The sequence below is a fragment of the Typopeltis vanoorti genome, chromosome 12, assembly GCF_054136105.1.
Source record: "Typopeltis vanoorti isolate ZY-2024b chromosome 12, IOZ_Tvanoo_1.0, whole genome shotgun sequence".
NCBI lineage: Eukaryota > Metazoa > Arthropoda > Arachnida > Uropygi > Thelyphonidae > Typopeltis > Typopeltis vanoorti.
The window spans coordinates 36,494,498-36,520,610 of NC_143560.1; the positions used below are offsets into that span (position 1 = coordinate 36,494,498).

A 26,113-nucleotide genomic window follows, 5' to 3' on the forward strand; every position below is an offset into this window, starting at 1 on the left:
AACAGAAAATATCACTCCGGAAATCTACCAGAAAATATCACTCAGGAAGAAACATAAACAGAAAATATCACTCCGGAAATCTACCAGAAAATATCACTCAGGAAGAAACAAACAGAAATCTACCAGAAAATATCACTCAGGAAGAAACATAAACAGAAATCTACCAGAAAATATCACTCAGGAAGAAACAAAAACAGAAATCTACCAGAAAATATCACTCAGGAAGAAACAAAAACAGAAATCTACCAGAAAATATCACTCAGGAAGAAACAAAAACAGAAATCTACCAGAAAATATCACTCAGGAAGAAACAAAAACAGAAATCTACCAGAAAATATCACTCAGGAAGAAACAAAAACAGAAATCTACCAGAAAATATCACTCAGGAAGAAACAAAAACAGAAATCTACCAGAAAATATCACTCAGGAAGAAACAAAAACAGAAATCTACCAGAAAATATCACTCAGGAAGAAACAAACAGAAATCTACCAGAAAATATCACTCAGGAAGAAACATAAACAGAAATCTACCAGAAAATATCACTCAGGAAGAAACATAAACAGAAATCTACCAGAAAATATCACTCAGGAAGAAACATAAACAGAAATCTACCAGAAAATATCACTCAGGAAGAAACAAACAGAAATCTACAGAAAATATCACTCAGGAAGAAACATAAACAGAAATCTACCAGAAAATATCACTCAGGAAGAAACATAAACAGAAATCTACCAGAAAATATCACTCAGGAAGAAACATAAACAGAAATCTACCAGAAAATATCACTCAGGAAGAAACATAAACAGAAATCTACCAGAAAATATCACTCAGGAAGAAACATAAACAGAAATCTACCAGAAAATATCACTCAGGAAGAAACATAAACAGAAATCTACCAGAAAATATCACTCAGGAAGAACATAAACAGAAATCTACCAGAAAATATCACTCAGGAAGAACATAAACAGAAATCTACTCAGACAAAATTACGAGCAATTTATCGGAAAATACTGCCTACTACACACTTTTTTAGCCATTATTTACACAGCAAATTAAAAATATTCAAACAATACAATACAGATTTGTTTCTGTACGCTAGGTACTATAAATATTGAATTCATTTCTAACAAACCATTGCACTTCTAATGTTTACGAACTAATTCACTAGTGTTATAGAGCTACAGTACAACCGTTGGACTCTTCTAATAGAAAATGAATCTCTCCGGGCAGACATTATCCTGCACAAGAGGAATAGATATTACGCACGCGCAGTCAAGTACCTGATATTGCATAATATAGCGCCAAGAAAATCCACTTTTGTGTCATATATCAAGTACAATATTTAATGTTGAGGAAGTGTTAGGGATAAATTTAAACACTGACGTCGCAAGAATTAAAATAAACCTGTTTGGATTTTCATTATTATTTCAAAAATACGTCTGCTTGTTATAGAATGTTTCATTCTTCTGTACTATAGAGATTTTACTTTTTTATAAGATATTAATTCTATAATAGACGTCGATATAAATTATATTTTATCTTTCATCTGTATCTATCTCATTAATTATTTGCGAGAATAGTTCTTATATATCTATGTTCATACTTTGCGATGTATTGAATGAGAATCTCTTGAATTAACATAGGATATTTTATAACAAGGAAGGCTTTCTAGAATACAATTAATGGAATTCTCAAAATTGTATTAATACCCTTGTTAGGTAGCGGGTATTTGTTGTACAGATACACGCAACTTAACAAGGATTCAAGCATGCATGTCGTGCACGAATTGGGACGACATCCGCATGAACTGTGAACAAATCGAAGATGACAAACAGTACTTACTTTCGGTAGAACAGCCTCCCTGATCTAGTGATGTGAGCCGTACATCCTTTCCTGATCTTCTGATTGAGCTCGGTCAAATATTTCGAAACATCCGTCTCCATAGCAAAGGCACACACGAAGAGGAGGGAAAAGAAACAAAGCTAAAGAAACTCAGGTAAGGTTGACACCGCAGATATCTTTCTCCGGATAAACGTGGATGTACAATGCAACAAAACACACGACAATTTTTCGGCTGCACGCAAGCGCGTGCAAGAGAAGACACATAAAACACACACGCACCACAACGTGCAGCCCTTACCCCCGTCACTCAACCTCACTCACTTAAACGATCTTAAGCTTGGGAGTACGTACGTCTTGGCTGATTATCCGTTCTCCAGAGTCGACCAGCGTCTTGGAGTGATAACCACTTCCGTTTCTACGCAACACATCAGTGTCAGTTGTCGACATCGTTGCGATAGGATTACAGAGGGAGGGGGAAAACACACGCACACATTCGGTTCGAGTAGGGAGATATTTTGCCAGTTAGCGGGCGCACCAGAATGACGGCAGAGTGCGGTGGTGGCGACTGTGGAGAGGGGAGTCGAACACACGTTTTCGGATATCACCGACGGCTGCTAACTTGCCGGCGAAACGTGAGCACGTGTTCCAAGGCATATCCAACACTGCCACTGTATTTTGCGAACTACCTGTATCTCCTCCTTGCCCCGAGCGACGGTATCGCCGTCTGGCGGCAGAGGTCAGGGGAATTTATGTCTGAGATCCCCCGTAGGCAATAGGTGTAGGTCTGAAGGAACATAGGTTTTCCATCGAAGAAACACTTGAGGCGATCCGGGAAACGGTTATCGGAAGGTGACTTCGGGCCGTTGCCATGGTTACGCCTCGTACACACACACACACGCGCTCCTTTTAGGCGGAGAACGCGCAGGGTCCGGTGGTGTCACACTTCGAACTTGCCCTCATCTGCGGCTGCCATTATTTGACGAGAAGAGTCTGCAAAAGAAACGAAACATGTCAGTGAAATCGTCTACCAAGGGGTGTTTTAGCTGCGATGGAATGTATTGGAAATTGATGGGGGGGGGGGGGAATTGTCCGAGCGAAAGCAATGTCGTGCGTGAGTTACCGAAACGCAACGAAGCCAGAATTAATTACCCAATTTATGGTTGAATGGTTGTGTTTATAATTAAATTAACAGAGACAGTTTGGAATGGGTTTCGTTGTTTAGCTAATAGATGGCGCTATCACATACCTGAAGAGAACAACACGATAAAAAGCTAAGTGATGAAATATTATTGTACCAGATTGTATCCCATTTTTCATGATGCCATTTTTGGAAGATCAATTTAGGACGCAGGTTTTTCATCCCCCCCCCCCAATTTTTTTTTCTCGTATTCCCTCCAGAGGCTGCGCATGAGCAAATCTCTGATTTCTCTAAATGAAAAAGAAATTCAATTAATATCTTTTCGATAGCCGATGATTTTTATCGCCCAGTGTTAGACCATTGCCGTACTTATTGGAGGTTTGAAGTGGCTCAAAAAAATCCGTGTTTGGTCTAGAGAAGCAGATTTATGGATTTTCTAACCCTTAACCTCATACAAATACTGACGTACTCTCGTGCGAGAGGGATATTCAGATTTTCAAACATGATGGTTCTAGATTCCCTGTAACCGGTGATACGAAGAATCGCAAATTGCAACATTCTTTCAACACAGACCACTTACAGGAGGCATATGATGGAGCAATGGATCAAAACCACTCAACATTTCCAACTTAGTCATACGCTTTGCTAATAGCATCACGTACCAAAGCAGTTATATGAATGCTAACATACAGCAGGTTGTCACAAAAATAGACCAAAAAATGACGCGTTACAAGTTCTCTGTATTGCGACAGGACCGGATGGATACACTAACCTCGTGTCGCATATTGCAGAATTTTCCTTTTACGAACTATTTATAGAGATGGAACGCTGACAAGAACAGGTGGAATTCTAAAGTCGCTTTTACCTCAGGAGGAAATATCGAACTATACACTCAGAGAAAAAGGATTATTTGTGAATCGTTCTGATATTGCATTTTCTGTTCTTGTTTGTTTAATGCGTGTTCTACCATTGGGTAGCTCAGCTTTACGGTCGATATGCACTCCACCTAGAGGCAATAAAATAAAGCTCGCCACAGCTGTCTTACTGTTCTCCTAATGTCGCTGCATTCGGCTTTTTGTTCGATAAGCACCAACCCAAAACTATTTGTTTTTTCCCCCGCATTCGGTGAGAAACCAAGAAGTATCAGGTTCTACTTCATGATCTTGGAATATAATTTACATTTAAAATATAAAAATTATATTCAAGAGAAGGAATTTTCAAGAGGATATTAAAGAGAAGACACACACACACACACACACACACACACTTTTTTTTTGAGAATACAGTAATTAGTAAGTTAGAGCATACAGCAAAGGATAGTGTGAAGTTAATCTGAGACCGGTTAACCCGACCTGGATGAAAAAGCCTGGACGTTTTCAGAGCGCATGCGCTGAAACGCAACGGAGCGTCATATGTTTTTTCTTCTTTTTTTTTTTTTAAAAAAAAAGAACACACATACATTAATTAGGACAATAAAACTGTCTCTCTCTGTGAATGGGTAATTCATAATTACGTTTATCACGTCTGTCAACTTCGTGTGTTCTAAGGCTGATTTCTATTTTGATAGGGGGGGGATAACTCGGCTACTTCTATACTACTTCGATGTTATTTATAATTACGTGGAATTGTTTTCTATCCTAAAAGCTTCAATTCTCTAGAAAAAAAAAAGAAATTTCATATCCTGCTCCGTGCGTGTCAATGATAGGTTGCTTTTCTTCTGATTGGTATTAAAAATTCACGCAAAAATTCATCTTCCAGAGTGTAATAATAACGTGCCCTTTATCCAACATAAAAAAAAGGTATACTTTTAAGAAAATCAAGCGTTCTTGTATCTGAGTCAAGTTTCAATGTATCAGAAGTTTTCTCCTTGAGAAAACCTTAACTGATAGTTGACGCAACTGGGAAACCTAAATTACAAAGCAGAAGATGTCAATAAGTTGGATACTTCTATAGAAAGCGGTGATGACTGCTAACACAGTCCTTATCCTTATAGTCCTTATAAGGACTGGCTTAAAGGGGCGAAGCAAGAATGCTTTTCATCTTCCCCGTTATCTGTAGAGGACAGGGTAGGGATAAGGTGTCATTGAGCTATTAAAGCTCTGATCATGACAGGAGGGTAACAGCAATAGCCAAGCCTCAGTTAGAACTTCATTGGCTACAGCATTGCCATCCATTACCCTCCAAGGGTATTAATCACTGCATCTCACTGTGGATTCCTAGCCGAAATGCTAATAACACAAAAATACAAAAATAAAAAAAAAACACAATAAACAAAAGTCTTTTTTGTATGAGCTCATGGATTAATAGGGGTAAAATCAAACTTAATATATTATATTGTTACGAATATTATCATTATTTAATGTAGCAGGGGACTTAAATAATATTTTACATTCTTCAAGATGTCACACCATTCAGACATACACGAAGGTAGTGATATAACACAGTCGTTAACTGCATGCAGAGTTCCAACCCTCTTTAGATGGCGTTATGTGGTTGTAAATGGCATTTTCCACATACTTTGATAGTCTTCCGTTTATTGCAGCAGGAAAATACGCAAAAGGCATATGGTGGAATTTGTCAAGCAACTTCCGAATCGATGGAAACATTCGAAGGTCTACTAAACTCAGAAAATCTCTATGGACTGGTGTTTCCATCACAAAATGGGAAGGGGGGGGGGGAGAAGCAAAGGTTGGAATTTCTCGGAGAAAAGATTATTTAGATGATCCGTGAACACATTGAAGGAATCTTAATAAGAAATACAAGATGCGTTTTCTAGTGACTATAGTAATTTATAGGGCCGATGTGGAGAATCAAATATAGGCTCTACAACTGAATCAATAATTGATTTGGAAATGATTTTTTTTTTTTTTTTAATGTTAAGATATTAAACGCAAGTAAAGGATCTACAGCAGGGGTCGCCAAACTTCTTTGACCGTCGACCCCCTTCAAGAGTTTCTTGACTTTTTATCGACCCCCTCTATTTTACTATTACGTAATTATAATAGGACAAGCAAAAAAATACGCTTATGTGAGTTTTTAGATTGTTTATTTTATAATTACAGTGTTTCTTGTATGTATAATATAGTATATATTATTATATTGGCTTAACGTTTTTGTTTTTGACGTCCTTCTTAACATTACATATTTGATAGGCGGGATAAATAATATGTAAAATATAAAATTTCATTTAGATAACAAAATAACAATAATACAATCTTCCTTATATATATGAAAATAAGATTTAAATAAAAGAGCCAATGGGCTTCACTTCGGCGATGTAACATTATTATTATGTTAACATTTTTTTTTTTTTTACATTTTTAACTATAAATTAATAAAGTGTTAAAAATACTGCGTGATAAGTATACACGTGTGAGACTTATTTTTTTTTAAATTATTTAAGCATTTTTTGACATATAACTAATATCAGTTTTAAAATGCCATTACGTTTTTAAGTAAGTGCACTGATAGAATTTTGTAAACGGACCAGATTGGCCAATTCTTACTATTTTCAAAATCATTTTACTCCCAATGATCATATTCCAGTTGACATTGGAGGGATCTTGACGTTGTCTATAACTGAGCTACTCATCTTTCAGTCAGATCCAAATCGGACAAAAGCATAGGTTTAAATGTTAGAAGTGTTATAATGTTCAACTTCTGTTTATCGGTGAGATAGCAAAAGTGGAAAATCTTAGTAACGCGACAGTTTTATTGTCCTTTAACAGCACAGCGACAACCGACAAAGCATTTAAAGGATGTCCTTATCGCCTAACTGAGTAAATCTGTTGGAATTGGTCCTTGTGGAGCTCTAAAACTAGACCATTGCTCCAACACTAACGACATTATAAATCAACAATGCAACTCAGATCTTAGTTGCTTTGAGTTTTCTTGAGTCACCTATTGACGATGATCCCATAAAAATTTATTCTTCTGTTTATTCGATGATTATTTCTCTTTCCCGATGCTTTGTAAGATAGTAGTTGTTAATATACTTTGTCTATGCTCAGTATATTGATCAAATGGCCACAATTTCAGTCTACATGTCTGGCATAGGAAAAAAATAAATATTTGATAGATTATCGCGTTTAGGCTATCTTTCTCCAAAGATTATAACACCGTAAACAAAATCCTATCCATCTAAAAGATGGTTTGGAAATAAACGTGGGCGAGTTTGATATCCTCGAGACACTCGTTATCACCACATTACCCCAAAGCTCCCAAATCGTTTCGGCCTTTATTTTTGAGCCTTTCTTGGCGACAAAACAAAAGATGTTTACGAAAGCGTAGCATTCTCGTCAAGACTACATTCATACCGAGATGTGTTTTCCACTTGTCTCCTGTTTTTTTTTCACTCAGAGAACGCCGTAAAGTGCACATCGTATCTGGGGATGCTTTTCAGGCTCTGAATAGCATCCATTACTAGCTATACATACAACAAAAGAGTTCATCACTTTTCCTACAAAGCACAGAGAGAAGGGAGAATCAACGGTGGGGAATCTATATGGAAAATTAAACCTAAAAAAAAAAAAAAAAACACCACAAAAAAAAAAAAAAAAAGGGCAGAAATTATTCTTATGCAAGTCTTATTTAAACTTGCTTCCCGGGAGTTCATTTCCTGTCGGGACATTCATGATAAAAAAAAAAAAAAAGATTTTACTGAACTTTCTCAATAGCCAGCATCCTGCTGTTAAACATTAGAACCAATTCACAGTCATTAAGGTCTATGATGAGATGTTGCAAGAAATTCGTCCGCCTTTTAAATAAGAAAAGAGCAAAATCATCCTCTACAAAGTATAATTCCCTACTTCTGTTCTATCAGAAGCTGTCAACGTCTAGAGATGTTCAAAAACGCACGTATGAACGCCATTCTAATCGAGGCCAATCACTAACGAAGCTAAAGTTGCATTAAAATACAGTCGATTTGAAACAATGGAGTTTGACATCAGCCAAGAATACTGAACTAATACTGGGGCTTTGATTTTAGTCGTAGCTCCCATAACTACTGACAAACATTAGATTTGCTTGATATTTCTCGGTAGATAGAAGGTTCTACGAATAAATATCTTACGTCCAAGATAAATTAAGCCAACAAAATATTAAAGAAGCAGTTTTTATTCATTTAAACAATAATCATTTAATAGAATAATAACAATAGGTTTGCCAAGATGTCCAAGTTTATCCTCAAAATTCCTACTGATGTTTTGTAATAGTTTCTATGAGTTCATTCGTAGATCATGGTTAATAAGTGTCAGGTGACGTAAGATACGGGAAATTGTATCTTAGAGGCGGTTTCATTTTTAAGTGCAGCGAACACAATTGTCTTCAACCAAGTTGAACAATTAGGGTCGATATCGTATCCAATTTTTGGACAATAACTCACCAACAAGAGTCAAATTACAATACATTATGTGCAGTGAGTGGGTTAAGAGTTAGGTAATCAGGAAACCGTGTTTTGGAGATCAAAACAGAACTTTCGGACTTGCAATAAGTGGTGATTTAAATCATATAAAGGTAGAGATGTAGTCTCATTGTAATGATGCCAGAAAAAATCTCAAAATATGAAGAATGATAACATCTAAAGCCTTTCGGGAGTTGCAAAGTTACTGATAAAGGTATTACCTCAAATTCTGGTTTATTTTTAAGGTATTTTACTGTCTTTACAGTTTATTTTACATAATATATATATTGTATATTATCTAAACTACATTTGGTTTCTGTGTCGCTGTAACAAAATTTATTTTCGTAACAAGGAAGTGAGATTAATCTCGGAGGACGTTATTTCAAATTTCCAGGACTAAATTTTTATATTTTTAGGAGCCTTCCTGTTTGTTAACATCCCTTCAAGTAGTGTATATAATCCCTATAGTAACAAATACGGAAAAAATAACAACCCATCGGGGTGGGTTGGGTCGCCTCCGGCAGATGACTCTGTCTTGCATAGAACACGTCTACTTAGAGTTAATGTAAAAGTTCTGTACATGGCAGCTGTTTGTGAGCACTTCGTAGAAAAAGATTGTTTACTACACACTTTTTCAACCCCCTTTTCTTTACTTTTTTTTCTTTCTTCTTCGGCCAAGGATATTTCGAAAGTTGTTCTCTGAGAAGTGTGATTAACTTTGCAATTCTACTAACAATAATTGTACAGGTCATTGGCACGTAAGGTCAATAATCGGTTAGTAAGTATGCTCTATTCCATCCCACCTCCATATAGGGTAGTTTTATTGATTTATTTCGACGGTAGGACTGTTGGAGGTTGTTACTCTCGAGTCACAAATGCCGAGATTGTATTGCAAGAACTGGTTGGAGATATCACATAAGCAAGCCTAACAACTAGTTTGTGTCCGAAAGAGCTCATCCCTTCGTTACATTTTTTTTTTTTTCTCTTTATGTGCACCACTCTAATTTCGTATAAAATCTTGGCGTTTATCAGCCATCCCTTTCTGTCGCAAATGGTGCTTCTGAATACGGGACGTGCTCGTGTGTAAAAGTCACTTGTACAAAATGTCGCTATTTTAAATTGATGGAATATTTGACTTGTGTAAAGGGGAAAAAAAAAACGTTTTTTTTTAAACAGTTCCTAACTTTTCATTATTATTTATAAGTCTCTAAGTTCACTTTTGATTTCCTGCAATTGTAAACAAATAAAGATGGTTCTATAATCACAAATAGCCAGTTTCTGAGCTACCTTCTCAACCAACAAACCATTCTTAGCAATGGATTCCGCCGCTCTCAATCAACAGTGTACCGCCCTAGCGATTGCACAACCTATAAAACATTAGTGTGGTGTGCAAGCCAGAGTTAGGTGAAGGAAGCTAGTAAGGATAGCTGACTTAACAGAGCCAAACCCACTTAGATGGCATGGAAGTATGAGCAGTTTCTTTGGAAGATGGATCTTCAGCCTTGGATTTTGCACCCAATTGCACAAAGCTCTATTCTTTCACTTCTCTTTGTCCATACATCAGCGACATTCTGCAATTGACTGCAAATCCAATTAAAGGTAAAACTTAATCCTTGATCTTGTATCCGGTAGAAGACTACGAAAAATAGTTTATTCAACCAGTGTAACAGATTGATTCCTATGAGATATAAAACAGACGTTAAATTGAAGATCACCGTGTTGTGATATCGAATATTATTGACCTGTGCTATGTAATGTCTATCATAACCTAGTTCAGTTTTTTTAGGTCTTTATATATGGTAGCCAAAGGTGGTTTAAAATGAGACCCTGATTTTTGTTCCGTTGGTCAATGTATCATTTCAGTGGCCTCTTTGAATTTGTAAACACAACGATTGATGAATTCGGTATATGGCAATTTTGTGAGTTGCCAAGGCACTTGATGTTGTTCACTACACTACTTCCCAAACTTATGGATGCCAAGGTCCTCTTTGGGAAAATTAAAATATTTCACGGCCCCCATCGAAAAAAAAACACATCGTAATATAGACATATATTATTATGTCCGCGCGGTTAGCCTAGTGGCTTTGCGCTTCGCAACCATATGCCTGGTTGCGTGTCCCAGGTTCGATTCCCGTCGACGAAGACGTGAGGATCTTCCTCAGGCATAGCCAAGTTAGCCGGTCTTGGTTTTTTCCTGCCAGTTTATTTGGCGTTTTTCATCTCGCAAACCGGGCACCGTGAACATACGCTTCTACAGCCAAAAATATATCTCCCCCCCCCAGCGGCAGACCAGGCGACAGGTCGGTTGGGAGTGGTACTAACAAGAAGTCGCATCTAAGTAACACGCGGACCGTGCATAGGAAGCGGGAATAACGCGTAGTGAAAGAAGACTTATATTCAAGATTTTGCGTTTGTAATTTTTTTTTTTTTTTTGTTTCTCTCCATTCATTCCTTCTACTGTCCTTGGTAATAATCTCCTCTTTTATGCTAACAAATTGCTCCTTGCTCTGAACGTTGAAACGTCCTTCCTAATCACAGTACTATAGGCTGATCCATCTCTCGTGCGTATAATTGCAGTAAGGATATTGTTTATAAAACGTACGTTTATTTTTATTTCATTGATACACCCTCTGTCCAAAAAGAAACCGAACTTTTGATAGAAAAATAAAACACAGGCCAATTATAATTATTCAAATCATTTATTTCAACACAGCGTTTGGCACGGTCAATTCATTCGTTAAATGAGTTTTTTTTTTTTATATCGGTTTTTTGGGATACTGTTGAGGGTCGTGGTTACTGCCGCTTGAACGCTTTCAATGGTGTCGTATCGCTTTCCTTTTAATGGGCAAACGAAGTCGGGGGAAGAGAAAGAAGTCACAGAGTGCTAAATCAGGTGAATACGGCGAGTGATCCAACACACAAACTTGGTTTTTGCTCAAAATCTGTCTCACAATGTTTGAACGATGAGATGGTGCATTATCGTGCAAAAGTGACCAGCTGTCTGCATCACGATATTCATGCCGTATGCGATGAATTCTCGCTATCAGTTGCTTCAAAACTTCGAGATAAAACTCACCATTAACCGTTTGGCCAGACGAATTCTTTGTGGATAATGCCCTTGGAATCATAGAAACAAATCAGCATTGTCTTTACTTTTGACTTCAACAAGCGACTTTTTTTTTTCAGATGCCCCTCTTCTGGTGGTCTCCACTCAGCACTCTGGTGCTTTGTTTCGGGCTCATACTCAAAACACCACGTTTCGTCATCAGTAACGATCGTTTAAGGAGTTTGAGTCCTTAAGGTTTTAATGAGGTCCTTGCAGTGTTCAATTCGATACATTTTTAGTCGTCGGTCAACTTATGGGGAACAAATCGCGAATTCAATTTACAAAGGTCCAAACTGTCGGTCAAAATGTTGTGCACAGTTGATTTTGGAATCCCCAATTCATCTTCAATCAATCTCAGGGACGATTTCGGGTTTTCTTTGATGAAATCACGCTCTTTTTGGACGTTAACTTCGCTCAATCGTTTTTGGAGACGGCTCGGCTTTTCGTTGTCCTCAAGCGTCTCACGACCACTTTGAAATCGTAAACTTATCCCGTACTCGTAAAATTGAGTACGGGATAAGCATTCATCACCGTATGCTTTTTGAAGCATATGATGCGTTTCGGTAAAACGTTTACCAAGTTTAACACAAAAGTCAATCGTAGCTCTCTGTTTGAAACTCATTTTCCGACCGTTCGTTAAAACATACTGTCACTCTTGGCACTATAACTCGGCTTCTAATGAAACAAATGTCATAAACAGTTGAAACAACACTAACGAAGGTTGCTGCTTTCGACAACCAAAAGATACAACAGGTGGCGCCAATAGTTTCTTCTATTTTCGAAAAGTTCGGTTTCTTTTTGGTGTAGATACAGTTTTACACTAAACTGATCACTAATTCTCATCCATCGTGCTCTATCTAGTTCAAAAGGAGTACATTTTAATGTAAGGTGTTCAATTTAATTGGTTGGAAGGACCTGTGTTCGAACTGGGCACTCTCCTATAAAAGCTGCTATGGAGAGTATCGTCAGTGTTCGTTGAACACTGCTATTGACTTAACCTTCCCTTTTCTCTCAGCAACGTGTCGTGAGTATGAAAGAGAGAGAGAGAGAGAGAGAGATGTCGGAAAGAATTCATTGCGTTGGATATGTTTCCCCATGCATTCTGACAAGTACACGGTCAACACACTTGCCGGAGACACGTTCCTATCGCATATACACGTCCGCAACTGTTGTTACGATAGACCACCAAGTGCACAAAAACTTAAGACACTCAACTAATGATGGAAAGAAAAAAAGCAATAAAAGAAAAAGAAAAAAAAGTCCAGACAAACAAAGAAAGAAATGTTATACAAAGAATTTACGATTTTTTTTTTTCTTTGACTCGAACATGCGATGCATGTTTAATCAGTCCCAGCATGTCCCTTCGTGCAACACGATTCGATCATCGATGTACAAGTCCCAGGAAGAAGTTTCGCCGTGGGAAGAGAAGGACCAAAAAATTCTAGAAGTCGGTCCGATCCAAGTGCCTTTGAAGAAAACAGCAAACACGTGCCAGAGTGGATCACACGCGCGCGACAGACAGTCGCCATCTTTGCTGCCAGTATCATTAGCGGACAGACAAGGTATTTGGTGAGACGAACTAAACCCCCCTCCCCCCCTCCCTAACACCCCAAGGCTTCAGACGGAGACACGCTGGGGTGAATGGGCGGCGATCGAAGCCATCATTCCTTAGCGTTATGGGAAATTACAGATGCTGGCTGGTCTGCACGATGGTGGTGTGTGTTAAGAGAAGAGAGGGGAAGGGGGGGGGGGGTTGATAACACAAGTTATAGGGTCATGACTGCACTGGTAGGATAGCTAAGGTGTCAGATTAATCAGATCGGCAAACAATACACTTGACTTATAACCCCCCCCCCTTTTTTTTTTTTTATCCTCAAGGCTGCCGAGAACGTACAGTGGTGTGAGCGTCCTTCACCGGTTGATTCACTGACTAAGGGCAATCATCCTGCACGGACTAGACGTTGGAATCTAGTGCACACTACATGGAGAAAATGTCTGCTTACTCAGGGATTTAATTTGTAAAACACACGAATCAAGACAATGCCAGAAACTCAGATATAACAACCTTCCATTGAGCTTTTTTTCCCTATTTCTGAGTGACAAACAATGAAAAAAAAAAAAAATTACACATCCTGAGGCTCAGATTCATACTTGAACACAAAACCACACAAGCAGCTTATCTCTTCTCACTTTTGTTTTTCCTTCTGCATCCTAAACGATGGGTGTAACCATGGAAACCAAATCCAATTATTGATGGCTAATCACTCTAAGCGTCGATAGATCAACCGGTGCATTCAGACTAATCTCATCTTTAATCTGCATCTGTCTATCTCTTTATCTTGCTGTCAATCGCCTCTGGTATCATTCACGAACAATTTTTTTTTCCCTCTATCTCTCCCGCTGCCCTTCAAAAAAATAAAAGAAAGACGCAAACAAACCCTGGCGCCGTCAGGTGGTGCCTGGGGGAAGTTCCCTGTAAGGACAACTATACTGGATTACCTTTTTCCTAATATGTATCGGTCGCAGCATTCTGAACTTCCGTTCATGGAATGTTTGGCATTTGTTGCGGCCACTGGAGCGGAGTCAGTGACCTAGAACCTCGCCGCGCGCGCGCGCGCGTGCTTGGAGTGGTCTCTCTCTCTCTCTCTGCTACCTTCAGAACAGGTAGATAGTGGAATGTGGGGATTCATGTGACGGGACCAGGCCAACCAGTGGTCGTCAGATTCGCTCTAACCCTGAACTCATGAAGAGGGGAAGAAAAAAAAAAAGAGAAAATCTTTGCCAATTTGAGGGGGGAAAGAGCAGTAGACGGTAAAGATTTTCTTCCCATGGGAGGGATAAATGGGGGAGACAAGTCATCTCCCTCTTTGTATGTGTTTCCTCAATGACATTATCGAATACGGCCTTGAAATGAAAATGCCGAGGACAAGTTCGCTTCTCCCTCCCTGTGTGCGGATGCCCTTTGGCAAGGAAAAAGTGTGCAAGAAATGTGGGGAGAAAAGGTGCTAATATTAACCTTCGTGTGCCCCTTAGACGAAATAGGTGTTGATAGGATCACGGATGACCTAAATAAGCCACCAATCTATCCTAAAAGGTCATTCTTTCTATTTATGCTACTCAAACTTCATTTAAGGATGCAAATAATGGGCAAGTTTTTAAATAAATTACATTATTCACACACACACACACACACACACACAAACATCTTTCCATAGGATAACACGCAACTCTTGTTTTTTTTTTTTCCCTTGCCAAAGAAACCCATTGGGGTCTTGAAGATTACTTATTTAAAATTGCAGATTAAAACAGTAATGTAGAAACATATTTTCTTGATGTCGTTATTATAATTACCCGGAAATAACTACGTATTTCACTTCCGGCTAAAAAAAAAAAAAAGAATAGAAGTTTAAAAGTGCAAAAGCAGCATGAAAAATCAGCTAGCTACCTATCATTGAGATAATTGGGCATTCGCGTGTAATTATCAGGCCCTAAGAACAACTGCGGTAATAGCTCCAATTGTCTCTGTAATCATCGCAAGAACTGATGAAGGTCATACTGATGAAATAACTTTAAATTGTAATTAAAGTGTAATTGCCCTCATTTACAAGGATAGTCGACTATGACGAATACATGGAGACGATTATGTGATCAAGTAGTTGTGAGAAAAGGAAGAAGGTATATGTGCAAAGCATATTTTAATAAATAGGCTAAAAAAAAAAAAAAAAGAGCTATTTTCACTGCGTCAAGTTCTAAATTCAAATGAATGTGTTTATGGATAGAGAACTCATTGCAATATATATTTTTATTACATTTTTAAGGTTAGTTTTTTTCAAACAATAATACTCATTGTTGACAGAATAGCAGACGATACATACGTCATGTTTTTTTTTTTTTTTTTTTTTTTAAAATCTTTTGACAATTAAAATGACAATAGAGAAAAGTAACGTAGCTTAATTGAACAAAACAGACAAATAAAAAAAGCTACATTTTGGAGTAATTGTAAATCTCATTAACATGGTGCCAGTTAAAGTTGCATAAGACGTCTTGTATGAAACGTTTTAATAGCATTACCCATGTTAATCTCCCTACTGTCTTTTATAATTGTAAGCTAGAATAAATGGGGGTCCATTAAAACAGAATGCTAATTTGAATTAAATGAACGATGATGTGTGAAAGAAAGAAAGAAAAAAAAAGAAAGAAGAAAAAATTTCGCGATGTTCAAGAGAAGAATGAAATATGGTTGTTTGGAAGTAATTAATGCTAAAAACGAAGGAAATTAACAAGAAAGCAACTTAAAATGTCTTGGAGATGAAGACACGGGTAGCTTCAAAATAACTTTGTAGTTCTGGTGTAACGAAGCGAAAGAAATGCATTTAATAGAAGAAAGAATTTCTTCGTGATGCACTAATGAAGAAGAAAACATCTCAGATGAATCTAAGAAAAATATTAATTTCATCTTGCGATGAATTGTGCAAGATTTTTCATGCATCATATAGTTCTCCATAAGAGAAAGAAAATTGTAATTTGCCTCATCATGCATGTCTTTAATAACATATGAATACCGTGGATGGAATAACGATTTTTTAAAAATTAATTTTATATTTTTTTGGTAATTTTTTACCGCCTCCAATAAGTGGGAAAGTGGTTTCACACCGGATTCGAATTCGTAGTTGGTATATTCCCTTTAGGCATCACCCCGCCATCCCCATGTGATCAAAAAGGGATGCAGCGCCATAATGCCCAAACTTTCAATGGTCCACGGACCAGTTACGATGTTCCTTGCACCAGTATAGGCAACGCTGTTGACAGACCTTGGCTTATGTGTCTTAACCTCCCCCCGCCGCTATTGGTGGACTCTTTCAACTCTCATAAGATCTTATTAACATCTTACTGCCGAGGTTGCTGTACTACCCACGTTGGTCCCTTGATTTTAGTTTGCTGCTCGACTGATCACGATGCTTACAGCTGATTTGGGCGGTAGACTCTTATCACAAAGAGATGGGCTACTATAGCATCCCTTTGTGATAAAGCCTGTAACTCTAAATGCCAATGAGATTAAGCTGGGAACTCCACAGGTCTCTGTAGAGTCCCCACTCTGTATAAACCACGTATGTCAATGGACTGAGTCGGGTTATTTTAAATTGCAGCTGACGCAAATGAGTACAGTGTATTATTAACACGCGTTCCTCTTTCCGGTCTATTTCATGAGATGAAAAACGAGATTCCCATAGAGAAAAACTTATCGCCTTCGTATGAGACCGGTTAACTCAGCGTCAACTAATTTCGCATAATGTCATTTTATGTAAGAAAACATTAATTTTATATCGCCTAGTAAACTCGAAACTTATAAACTCTGGGAAAGTAATTTAAAAAAAAATATTTTCAATAATTTTTTATTGAAATAGCTGTACGAAATGTTCGATTTCGTACAGCTATTACGGCTACTCAAAAGGAACAACATGTGCCTATTCATAGCTTCTTAAAGAAATCCGAGACTTTCCTTGGATGACTTTTCATTCATAAGACACTTAGCCGATCGTCCACTTGGCAACTGCGCAACATTACCAGAAGGATAATTGGATTTTTAGCAGGAAACTTGGATCATTAATTTCTTGTGAAAACGCCTTGCTGACATCTTTAAATTTACATTTTCAAATATCTTTAAGGAAGGAGGGGGGGGGGGTGAAGACTTTGTTACCTTCAGAAATCTTTAAACGATCATCAAGAAACGGAGTTATTTGAAAGTACTTTAGGAAGGGTAATTTACGTCACTTTGAGGGGGGGGGGGGCAAAAACGCCTTCTCTCGTGAAATCAGAGTGTCAAAGCACTAGCAAAGGACAACCATCAACGTTGAAATCATCCCCGTTGACTCCTGAAGGGAATGTAGTTTTCCCTGATCATTTCTTCACTTTTTTTCTTTTTCTTCCCCCCCCCACCCCTTTTTCTAATACATTTAAATTCCTGAATATTCTCACCTGCATATTATACATTCCGGTGTTGAATCAACAGTTAAGATGATGTCCTTGTTCCCCTCATTCCTAACTTCTTTTTTTTTTTTTTTTTAATAGGAGAAAGAACCATCAGATTACGTCACAATAAACTCTGTTTATTGTGACGTAATCTGATGACGTATAATGACATGATGACGAATTGTGACGTATATATATATATATATATATATATATATATATATATATATATATATATATATATATATAACGTAATCTGATGACGTATAATGACATGATGACGAATTGTGACGTATATATATATATATATATATATATATATATATATATATATATATATATATATATATATATATATATTTATGAAAGTTATCACGTACTTTTTTTATATGTTTACACAATAAATTTAGGTCTAATAAACTGTGCGTCATATGATATTCTTAACTTTTTTTCTTTGTTGAAAAGCATTGTCACAATATGCAGTAAAAAAGATTCGTATTTTTATTTTTAATTTCATATCCATTTAATTTTTAATTTAGCTTGTTAGCAAAGAATGAGTGTACCGGCAGCTAATTAAAAAAAAATAATAATAATAAGGAAAAAAAAGTAAGAAAAAAAGCACTGTATACATCTCTCCTTCAATTTCCAAGATTAAAAATTACGAAAAAACACAAATAGTTTAATCCTTTATAATCCAACTAACTTTTAAACTAAAAATTAAGCTAGGTCTGATGTTTCAACAATTAAAAATTATCTGTCAAATTAAAAAAAAAGGTATTTAATTTCAAGAATTGTTATTAAAATCTGTATTAGTTGAACCAAATGAAGTAACAAATCAAAAGCCAAACTCCCAACAATATACAATTCGTGGTTGTTTATTGTTACGTAGTTAAAAATCAACTTACTTGTTATCTGTGAAACATGAATAGTCGCGATATTTTTATCTTATTATTTTTATCGCCATAATATTTTTTATTCTTACGTTCTTCCTAAATTTCTTCGGTCGAAGAAGCTCTTTTTTTCACGTCCTAGTCATTAAAAAAATAGCACTGAAGACTTACAATAGTTAATTACCAAAATCGACTCAACAATATGTTATCTGTTTACAGAGAATCTAAGGAAATGAGGGGGTAGGGTGGAAAAGATGAGAAGTGGCAAGATTGCAACACACACAGACACACATACAAAGGCCTTGGCTATTATTACGTAGTTGAGTAAGAAGATGCCATGATTAAGTCTATAAGATAATAACCGTGTGGTCAACTCCTTGCAAAGAAACCTTGATCTTACAATGAAAAGAACTTAGGCGGGTACAAGGACAGATGACGTAATAAACACAATCCAAGCTCCTACAGCTAACAACGTCTTTTCTGCTGGCAATTTGTATCGGAGAGGATACTGTTGTGATGAATTTATTGGATAATAACAGGCACGATCAGTGGTGATTGATGTAAAGTACCTGGCTTCTCTAACCACGTTGAAATGGGGGGAAAGAGTGGGGTTAATAAACAGTTCAAAGAAATGGGGGGGGGGGGGAATAATAATAACGATGAGATGGCAACGCTAATATAGGCGCTGTAGAGAGCAGAATCTGCAAAATCTGAAATCAAGCGAATTATAGAGACAGATGACGTCATTGCTCATTGATCATGCGCAATGTGACGTCACTAGGCACTTTTTTCCTTTATTCAACAATACTCGTGTTTGGCTATCGCTAACACGTAACAAGCTGATGCCATGACAACAACTGTGCAAACCCATTGTTAGCAATGACAAAATACATCGAGTCACGCAAATATCAGTATAGATAGTAACAGTGTTTACATTCGCATATGCATTGTTATGGGCTCGCCAACAGGTATGATTACTATTCTGTTGTTGGGCATCACTATAATATTACATGTTTCGAATATCACGGGTCTTACAGTGACAAATGAGGCTCCGATTTAGCGGTATTCACATGCAGGCTTTATATTTTGGAGATATTAGGGATGGTATTTATGTTGTGCAAAAGATGAGCTGGGCTAATTCATTATAAATGATGTATCTGGGTGTAACATCGCTTTTAACTCTAACCTTTTCGTAGATGTTTTATTTCCCTTGAGAGTTTCCGCTAAAAACAAGGCGAGACACGCTATTGACGATGTTACAAACAGTAGTAGCCGTTTTCCCTTGGACAAGCATTCCTAAGCTGCGAATAATGCGACACAGAAACGCACACTATCCCAATGATTAATAGCATGAAAGGGGGGGGGGAGTAGTCCGTCAAAGCAGCAGCAATTGGAAGTTCTTTCGATGTGACAAATGAAGTGTCTGGCAGAGCCCTCTAGTAGGAAAAGCAAGAAGCAGCTTTTATTGAGTAAAATTCCTGACTGATAAATAGAAATAAATACAGACGTAATTGAACAGACTGCCTTGGTAAATAAGGGAATGTGATGGGTTGCCATTGTTCATATGGCGTACGTCAAATTAAACTATTGTGATTCAAGACAGAAGAGGGGGAGCGGTGAGGAGAGGAAGAACCAGACAGCAAAACATACAAAGGGAAAAAAAATAAAAGAATAATTGAGTTACTGCATAGTTCGAGAAAGTCTTCAATACGTACAGCTTGACGTTTTCTGAGAATGTTGCCATTGCGCATGCGCTGTCAAGAGATCCATTTATAAACACCTATCCATTTAAAACGCATTAATAAACTCAAACATTAAAGAGTTCTTTGTCCATATTTTTACGTTTGATTGAATTGTTTGCTGTTTACATGAGTTTATTCAATGCAAATGGAAAATAAGACCCGAAAAAAAAAAAAAAAAAAACTTTGGGATGAAATATTTATCCTCTTACCGACTCGGAACATCCAACATCTAGTTCAGATAAATAAGCGGTGACATTTGATCATCAGTAGAATTCCAATATCACCGATTTTTTTCTTTCTTTATATCCGTCAAGGGAGCTTTGAAATCCATCGAAACGAAAAGTTTCGATTAATGTCAGTGGAAAAGCAGAGTCGTTTCATCTTCTAATGCTCCCCCATAAATCCAGAACTATCGTGTCATTTTCTCTCTTTTCTTTCCCTCAATATTGCACTTCCTTCACTCCCCCCCCCAAAAAAAAAACTGTCTTGTCTTGGAGTCGCTCACATCAAAACACCGTCTATTGATAAATGAATCAGCCGTGTTCAGTACGATTCTATGGATGTCTGCAGTCTTCGCTCTTATCAACACCTCCCTCCTATCTTCACCTCTTTTTTTTTTTTTTTTTATCGTATTTCCATCTGCTCGTCCGACACTTGTTTTTTAGTGGGCCGCCAGCTTTGTTAACAAGCCATGTGTGTGACCTAGACGTCTTTACTGTTGTCTGCTCCATTCCGAAGGTCTTTTTCTGTGTGTGAAACTCGTATGTGTGCGTGCGTGCGCGCGCACATACGTGGACACATGCACTCCTTTATCATTCTGCTTAGATTAGTGACTTCAGAAATATTTAAGCTTCGGAATTATAATTGAAAAAAAGGACATTATTTGAACTGGACGTAATATAAAAAAGAATTACATTGGAAAAATTTTGAATTAAGTTCGAGAGACTCATTTGTTAGCTGGACAATATTATTTGTGTCTTGTTCCAAATGAGAAAGAATCAGAAGATGAGAGAGAGCGCTTATTGGACAACGAATACGATAGTTTCCATATTGTTTATAAGCTTGTATGCATCCTGTCCCCCTTCCATGAATAATGGAATCAACCACAGAACACGATCATCACCATAGCAACCATGAACTTATGGAAATATGGTTTAACTCACAAGTCACATGCAAACCTTAATTTCCCAGATTAGCGAGTATTTGTTGGTGATAATTCTCCTACCCTTACAAAGTAAATTATGTCTTCTCCCCCCCCCCTAAACCAGGTCTATTAGAAGAACGCATATTTATCTAAGATGCGAGGGGGAAAAAAAAAATTAGGGCAAAAAGAGGTTAAGACCTGTCGTAATTAAATGACCGGTGTGATAGTAAAGACGTAATTAAGACGGTGCTCGTGCAAAGTAAGGTTTTAATTAAACAACACGTGACACACAGTCCCCGCTGCATAAAGACGGGAAATGATGTTGACTTTAAGATTCGGAGACACTTAACAGTTCTGTCGGGAAGAAGTTGACATCACATTGCACCGTCAGAAAGAAATTAAAAATTAAGTCAGAAAACGTCGTAGAATAGAGAGAAGAAAGAATGAAAAACTATCCATAGACACTCAGGAAATTTGCGGGACTTCAATTTAACGTCAGTGTGCCAAAGGACGCTCAAGTATTTTACCATTCTTGACGGTGAATGGTGGAGAGTAGACGATGGACTGCAAGTCAGCTGTAGTTCATCAACCACAACATTAAAAAAAATCTCCCTTATGTAGCAGGGTTTATGATTCTATCTATCTATTCTATCCATCCTTTTGTTTTTGCTGTTTGTGGCGTAGAGACTAACGAAATCTCAAGAAAATAAGTATTACCTAAATCATAATAATGTTCATGCCAATGCTCCAGAGAACCCGTCAAAAATTTAAAGGCAGATTTCTAAAGTAGCATAAAATTTTATAGTCATTACCCGCTTCTATACTCAACAATCAAAATTGCAATCTTGCCGCATTTATGCACCAACGGATATGACGTCACTCCAGCACGCGAAGTGAGGTATGTTGGCATAGAAACATCTTCATTTGAATCGCTAATGTTTTCGCCTATTATCTAGTACGTGTTTAAAAGCAGATACACGACATTCTAAAAAGTTTGAGAGCTACATGCGCTAAAAGCTGACTGTTATTCTATAAAACTAATATTTAGTCTTGTATTAAATATGGCTGTAGACTGTGCATTAAATATTACTGTAGACTTTCCAGTTGGTAATTAGAAATTAGAACCATCGAAATAAAGTAAACACTAGCTTACCAGTGAAAGAAGTAACTTCGATATAAAGTACACAACTATAATCATCAAAATTTTGTATCTAATTAAAGGTATTAAAATGAGCTCTGTAGGTTGTAACAATAAAAAAAGTTACCATGGTAACAGTGTATATGCCAAGAAAGAAAGAAATCAACAACATTAAAGCGCGCGCATTTCTTTCTTTCTTTTTTTTTTTTTTCTATTGTAACACAGCACGAGCTTCCTTACTAATTATGCGAAATCGACAACCAAACATTGAACAATATTTCAATTGTTTACCAGCGCGCGAGGCATACACGCGAGGATCTGTTCGCTCGATACGAAACAATACCAAACAAGCTCGTGTCTACATTAACCGAAGAATGCCCAGGATGCTTAATTAAGTTAAGAGTATTTGAATAAAGGGGGGAGGGGAGGGAAAGGAACCAGCGAAGATAAAAAGAAAGAAACTACAATTAGGTGGTAAATTTTTGGAATACACCAAAGACAAGCTAAAGGAAACAAACCAACCCATAATGATATTAAAGGATTTTTCGATGTAATCCAGCCATGGTCTTTTGTTAATTTAATGGAATCAACTTAAACAGAATAACAAAAGTTTGCGACGATCTTTTAAGTCGTTGCACACATTACAGGAAAAATGCAGCCTGGGCAATGTTTGGTTTGGGATTAGCAACTGCCGAAGTTTATTACAAAGTTTTGCTGTGCCTGGAAAATCATGCGACACATGATTTTTGTTAACGTTATTTTCGTTGGCCCCATTTTGATTGGGGTTGTAAAAGAGACAGAAATAATATTCTGTATCATGTAGTTTGATATACACTATATTACAAAAAAAAAAAAAAAAAATTAAATTACCTGTAACAGAACATACAGAACAGGAAGTTGCAGACGTATACAATACTTACAAGCACAGTATCGTTCCCAACAATGCTCGAGTGCGACTTGCCTGGTTCAAGGCTCGTCGTGACTTGATAGTTGATCGTTAAAGACTCTGTACTATGAAGAAGAATCCTGATCCACGCTTTTCCAACCATAACAGTCTCAGAACAATTGCAGAGTGGGTCATACCTGTTAAATATGATAACCGTAGTGTTATGGTGTGCAAACAATGTTCCTGATTTTACAAACTCTCTCTTCTCGGCTACCTTTGTGTTTCTAGTAATCTTGTGTTGCTCTCCAGCTAGCTCAAATTATCACTTAACTAGCGTGTAATTTAGGTGAGAGATGATTCTTATTGGCCAGTGCAGAACCATCATCTCCGCTTATTGGTGCCTATTTCATCCAAAACTCCATCTTTGGTCTCTACAGCATATGTTTCAGATTACCTAGTCCTTAGCTCACCAAAGGCAATAATGTATTATAGGTTTCAACCTATCTTGGATGGAAATTACACACATACAATTTAAGCTGCATCCTGTTTAATTGTGTCCTTTATTTTTTCGTCGGTAAAAGGAATATCTTTCAGAATATAAATCTTGAATCTCTTTTAATCCTATTATTTCTTCTAACAGTGTTTCTTCATAAGTTAATTTCACTTCTTTATGTAAGAAGTTTGCTTCTATTTCAAAAAAATAAAAAATAAATAAAAAAATAAGCATCATAAGAGATTTTTTGTTGTTGTTGTTGTTCAATTATCTTCTTGCTTCCATACTTCCACTTTTAACACAATGAAGAAATCCAATACCAGCAAGCAAGCAAAAAAAAAAAAAAAAAAAAAAAAAAAAAAATCTGCCTTTAGACTTTTCTATTTAATTAAAGATCATCAATATAGATCCCGGAGATTCTTCTTGTTTGCTACACAACGGAAAAATTCGCTGCTGCATAAAAAGGATAATAATAAGTTAAGTATAAAATAGGATTTTCTTGTAATACATTGTACGTATTCGTACATGAATGAAGAGCATAATCCATGCCGTAGACGGGATTAGAACCAATTTGGGTTGGAAAGCGAATACGTTAATCACTCAGCCAACAAGACCGGCACGTGTACAGCTACAAATATCACTAATGCAAAACAATACTAACAGATTTGCAAGCAATAAATTTCGTCACCAATGCAAGTATATGTGGATTTAAATGCAGCAAGTGTTTATTCCCATCTCGTGTTTACGTTAATCCAAAATACGATCTTTTTAGTTACACTTGTGTATCTGTAACATTTGAACCTCGTTTGGGAAATTTGAATCTTCACTTTTAATCCATAAGAGAGCAAGAGATGAATGCTTATTGGTGGTGCAAGTTTTCGAATGCTATCGTGATCCGGTATGATAATTAAAATTTCGAGTTAATAACGGCGATCACCAATCACAAGATGGTAGGGTTACATCGGGCGGTGACCATCATCGACCACCTAGTTCCCATTTTATTATTATTTCCTAAGAGTTGTCATCTTATTCGAAAATGGTTTGAAAATCTTTCAATCCAGAAAGAGGATTTCAATTTTATGTAAAATGGAGGATTTATCGACTCTGCTGTCGAGGTTATTTCGAAAAACTATTGACTGGAACTTTCAGAGCAGTACCCCAATAAGTGTTCAAGTATCATTTCTGAAAGTAATTTTATGCACCTCTGTCATAAATCGGACAACAGGCACTCGCTTTGCAGACGTTTTCTAGCCTAGCATACCAAAGAACCCCCACGCAACCTCTTTTTTTAAAAAAAAATAAAAAAATAAATAAAAATTGCTGCAATTTCTTCGCCCACAATATTTTTCTATTATTACGTCATCATCGATGATCACAACAATTGCAAGCATTGAAGGAATTTATTTTTTTTTTTTTTTTTTTTTTTTTTTTTTTTTTTTTTTGTATATTACGCAGCAATGTGGTATCATTTGCAACTATTTCGCAGAATCATGGCAAAGAAAGTTTCCTAACTTAAAAGAAATTATTGGTATAAAATAACGAAACCTGTCAAACTAATACATGATAATAAAAACACCAATTTTTGTAATGAACACATCAAAACGAATTCTTGGTATAAAAAAAAGCAAGCAAAATTTTGTTTCAACACTTAAAAGGCATTTCTGGCAATTACAAAACATAATGAGACTATCGGATTATTATTTTCATCTTCACCTGTTCAAATTGTTACACCGTAACAGGTTTAAGACACCATTTTAGCCTCCAATATTTTATTAATTATATTTTTAGTGCAGTATAGTATAGGGCATTGTGTTAACTTCCTTTCCCCTTTATCTTAATTAAAAAAAAAGGTTAAAGAAAATAAAAAAAAGTTAAAGAAAATAAAAAAAAAATAGTAAGAAAGGGTCTAATGTTATCAATATCTCAACATAGAAACGTGCAAGACCACTACCTACATTGATAATGAAACAGAAATGCAGGAAGAGGTTTACGATGACACACAATTTTATAGATTTAGGAAGAAAATTCCCGACTTCTATGAAATACAAGTTGAGACTTACTAACTCAGTTTCAGTTAAAAGAGGATAAATAAAATTCTTCGCGTCCTTCAGGGAAATCGAACCCAGATTGGTTTTCAACCCAAAAAAAAAAAAAAATCGAATGTTCTCAACTGCGTTACAAGGTTCTTAAATGAAAGAACAGACACCATTAAAATCGAACTCAATGACCTCTGACTGACATCAATATTGAGATAATCAGAGATCAGTAGCCTTGTACCATCCCGATTTCTTCAGAGATGTATGTCGTCATAGCAACCAAAGAAGCCGATGCTGCAACAATGCTATCGCATTAGGTAAAAACC

The 26,113-nt window shown here is 36.8% G+C and overlaps 1 protein-coding gene across 1 annotated transcript in view; it reads right to left on the bottom strand.

Annotated features, from left to right (window-relative positions):
* Positions 1 to 26,113, bottom strand: part of LOC150100697 (uncharacterized) — a 463,381-nt gene that overhangs the window by 415,834 nt on the left and 21,434 nt on the right. The window contains exon 2 of the mRNA XM_090401246.1: positions 1,844 to 2,833. Within this exon, the coding sequence (XP_090257372.1) occupies positions 1,844 to 1,944 (101 nt within the window). The 5' untranslated portion in view covers positions 1,945 to 2,833. The remainder of the gene's footprint in view (positions 1 to 1,843; positions 2,834 to 26,113) is intronic.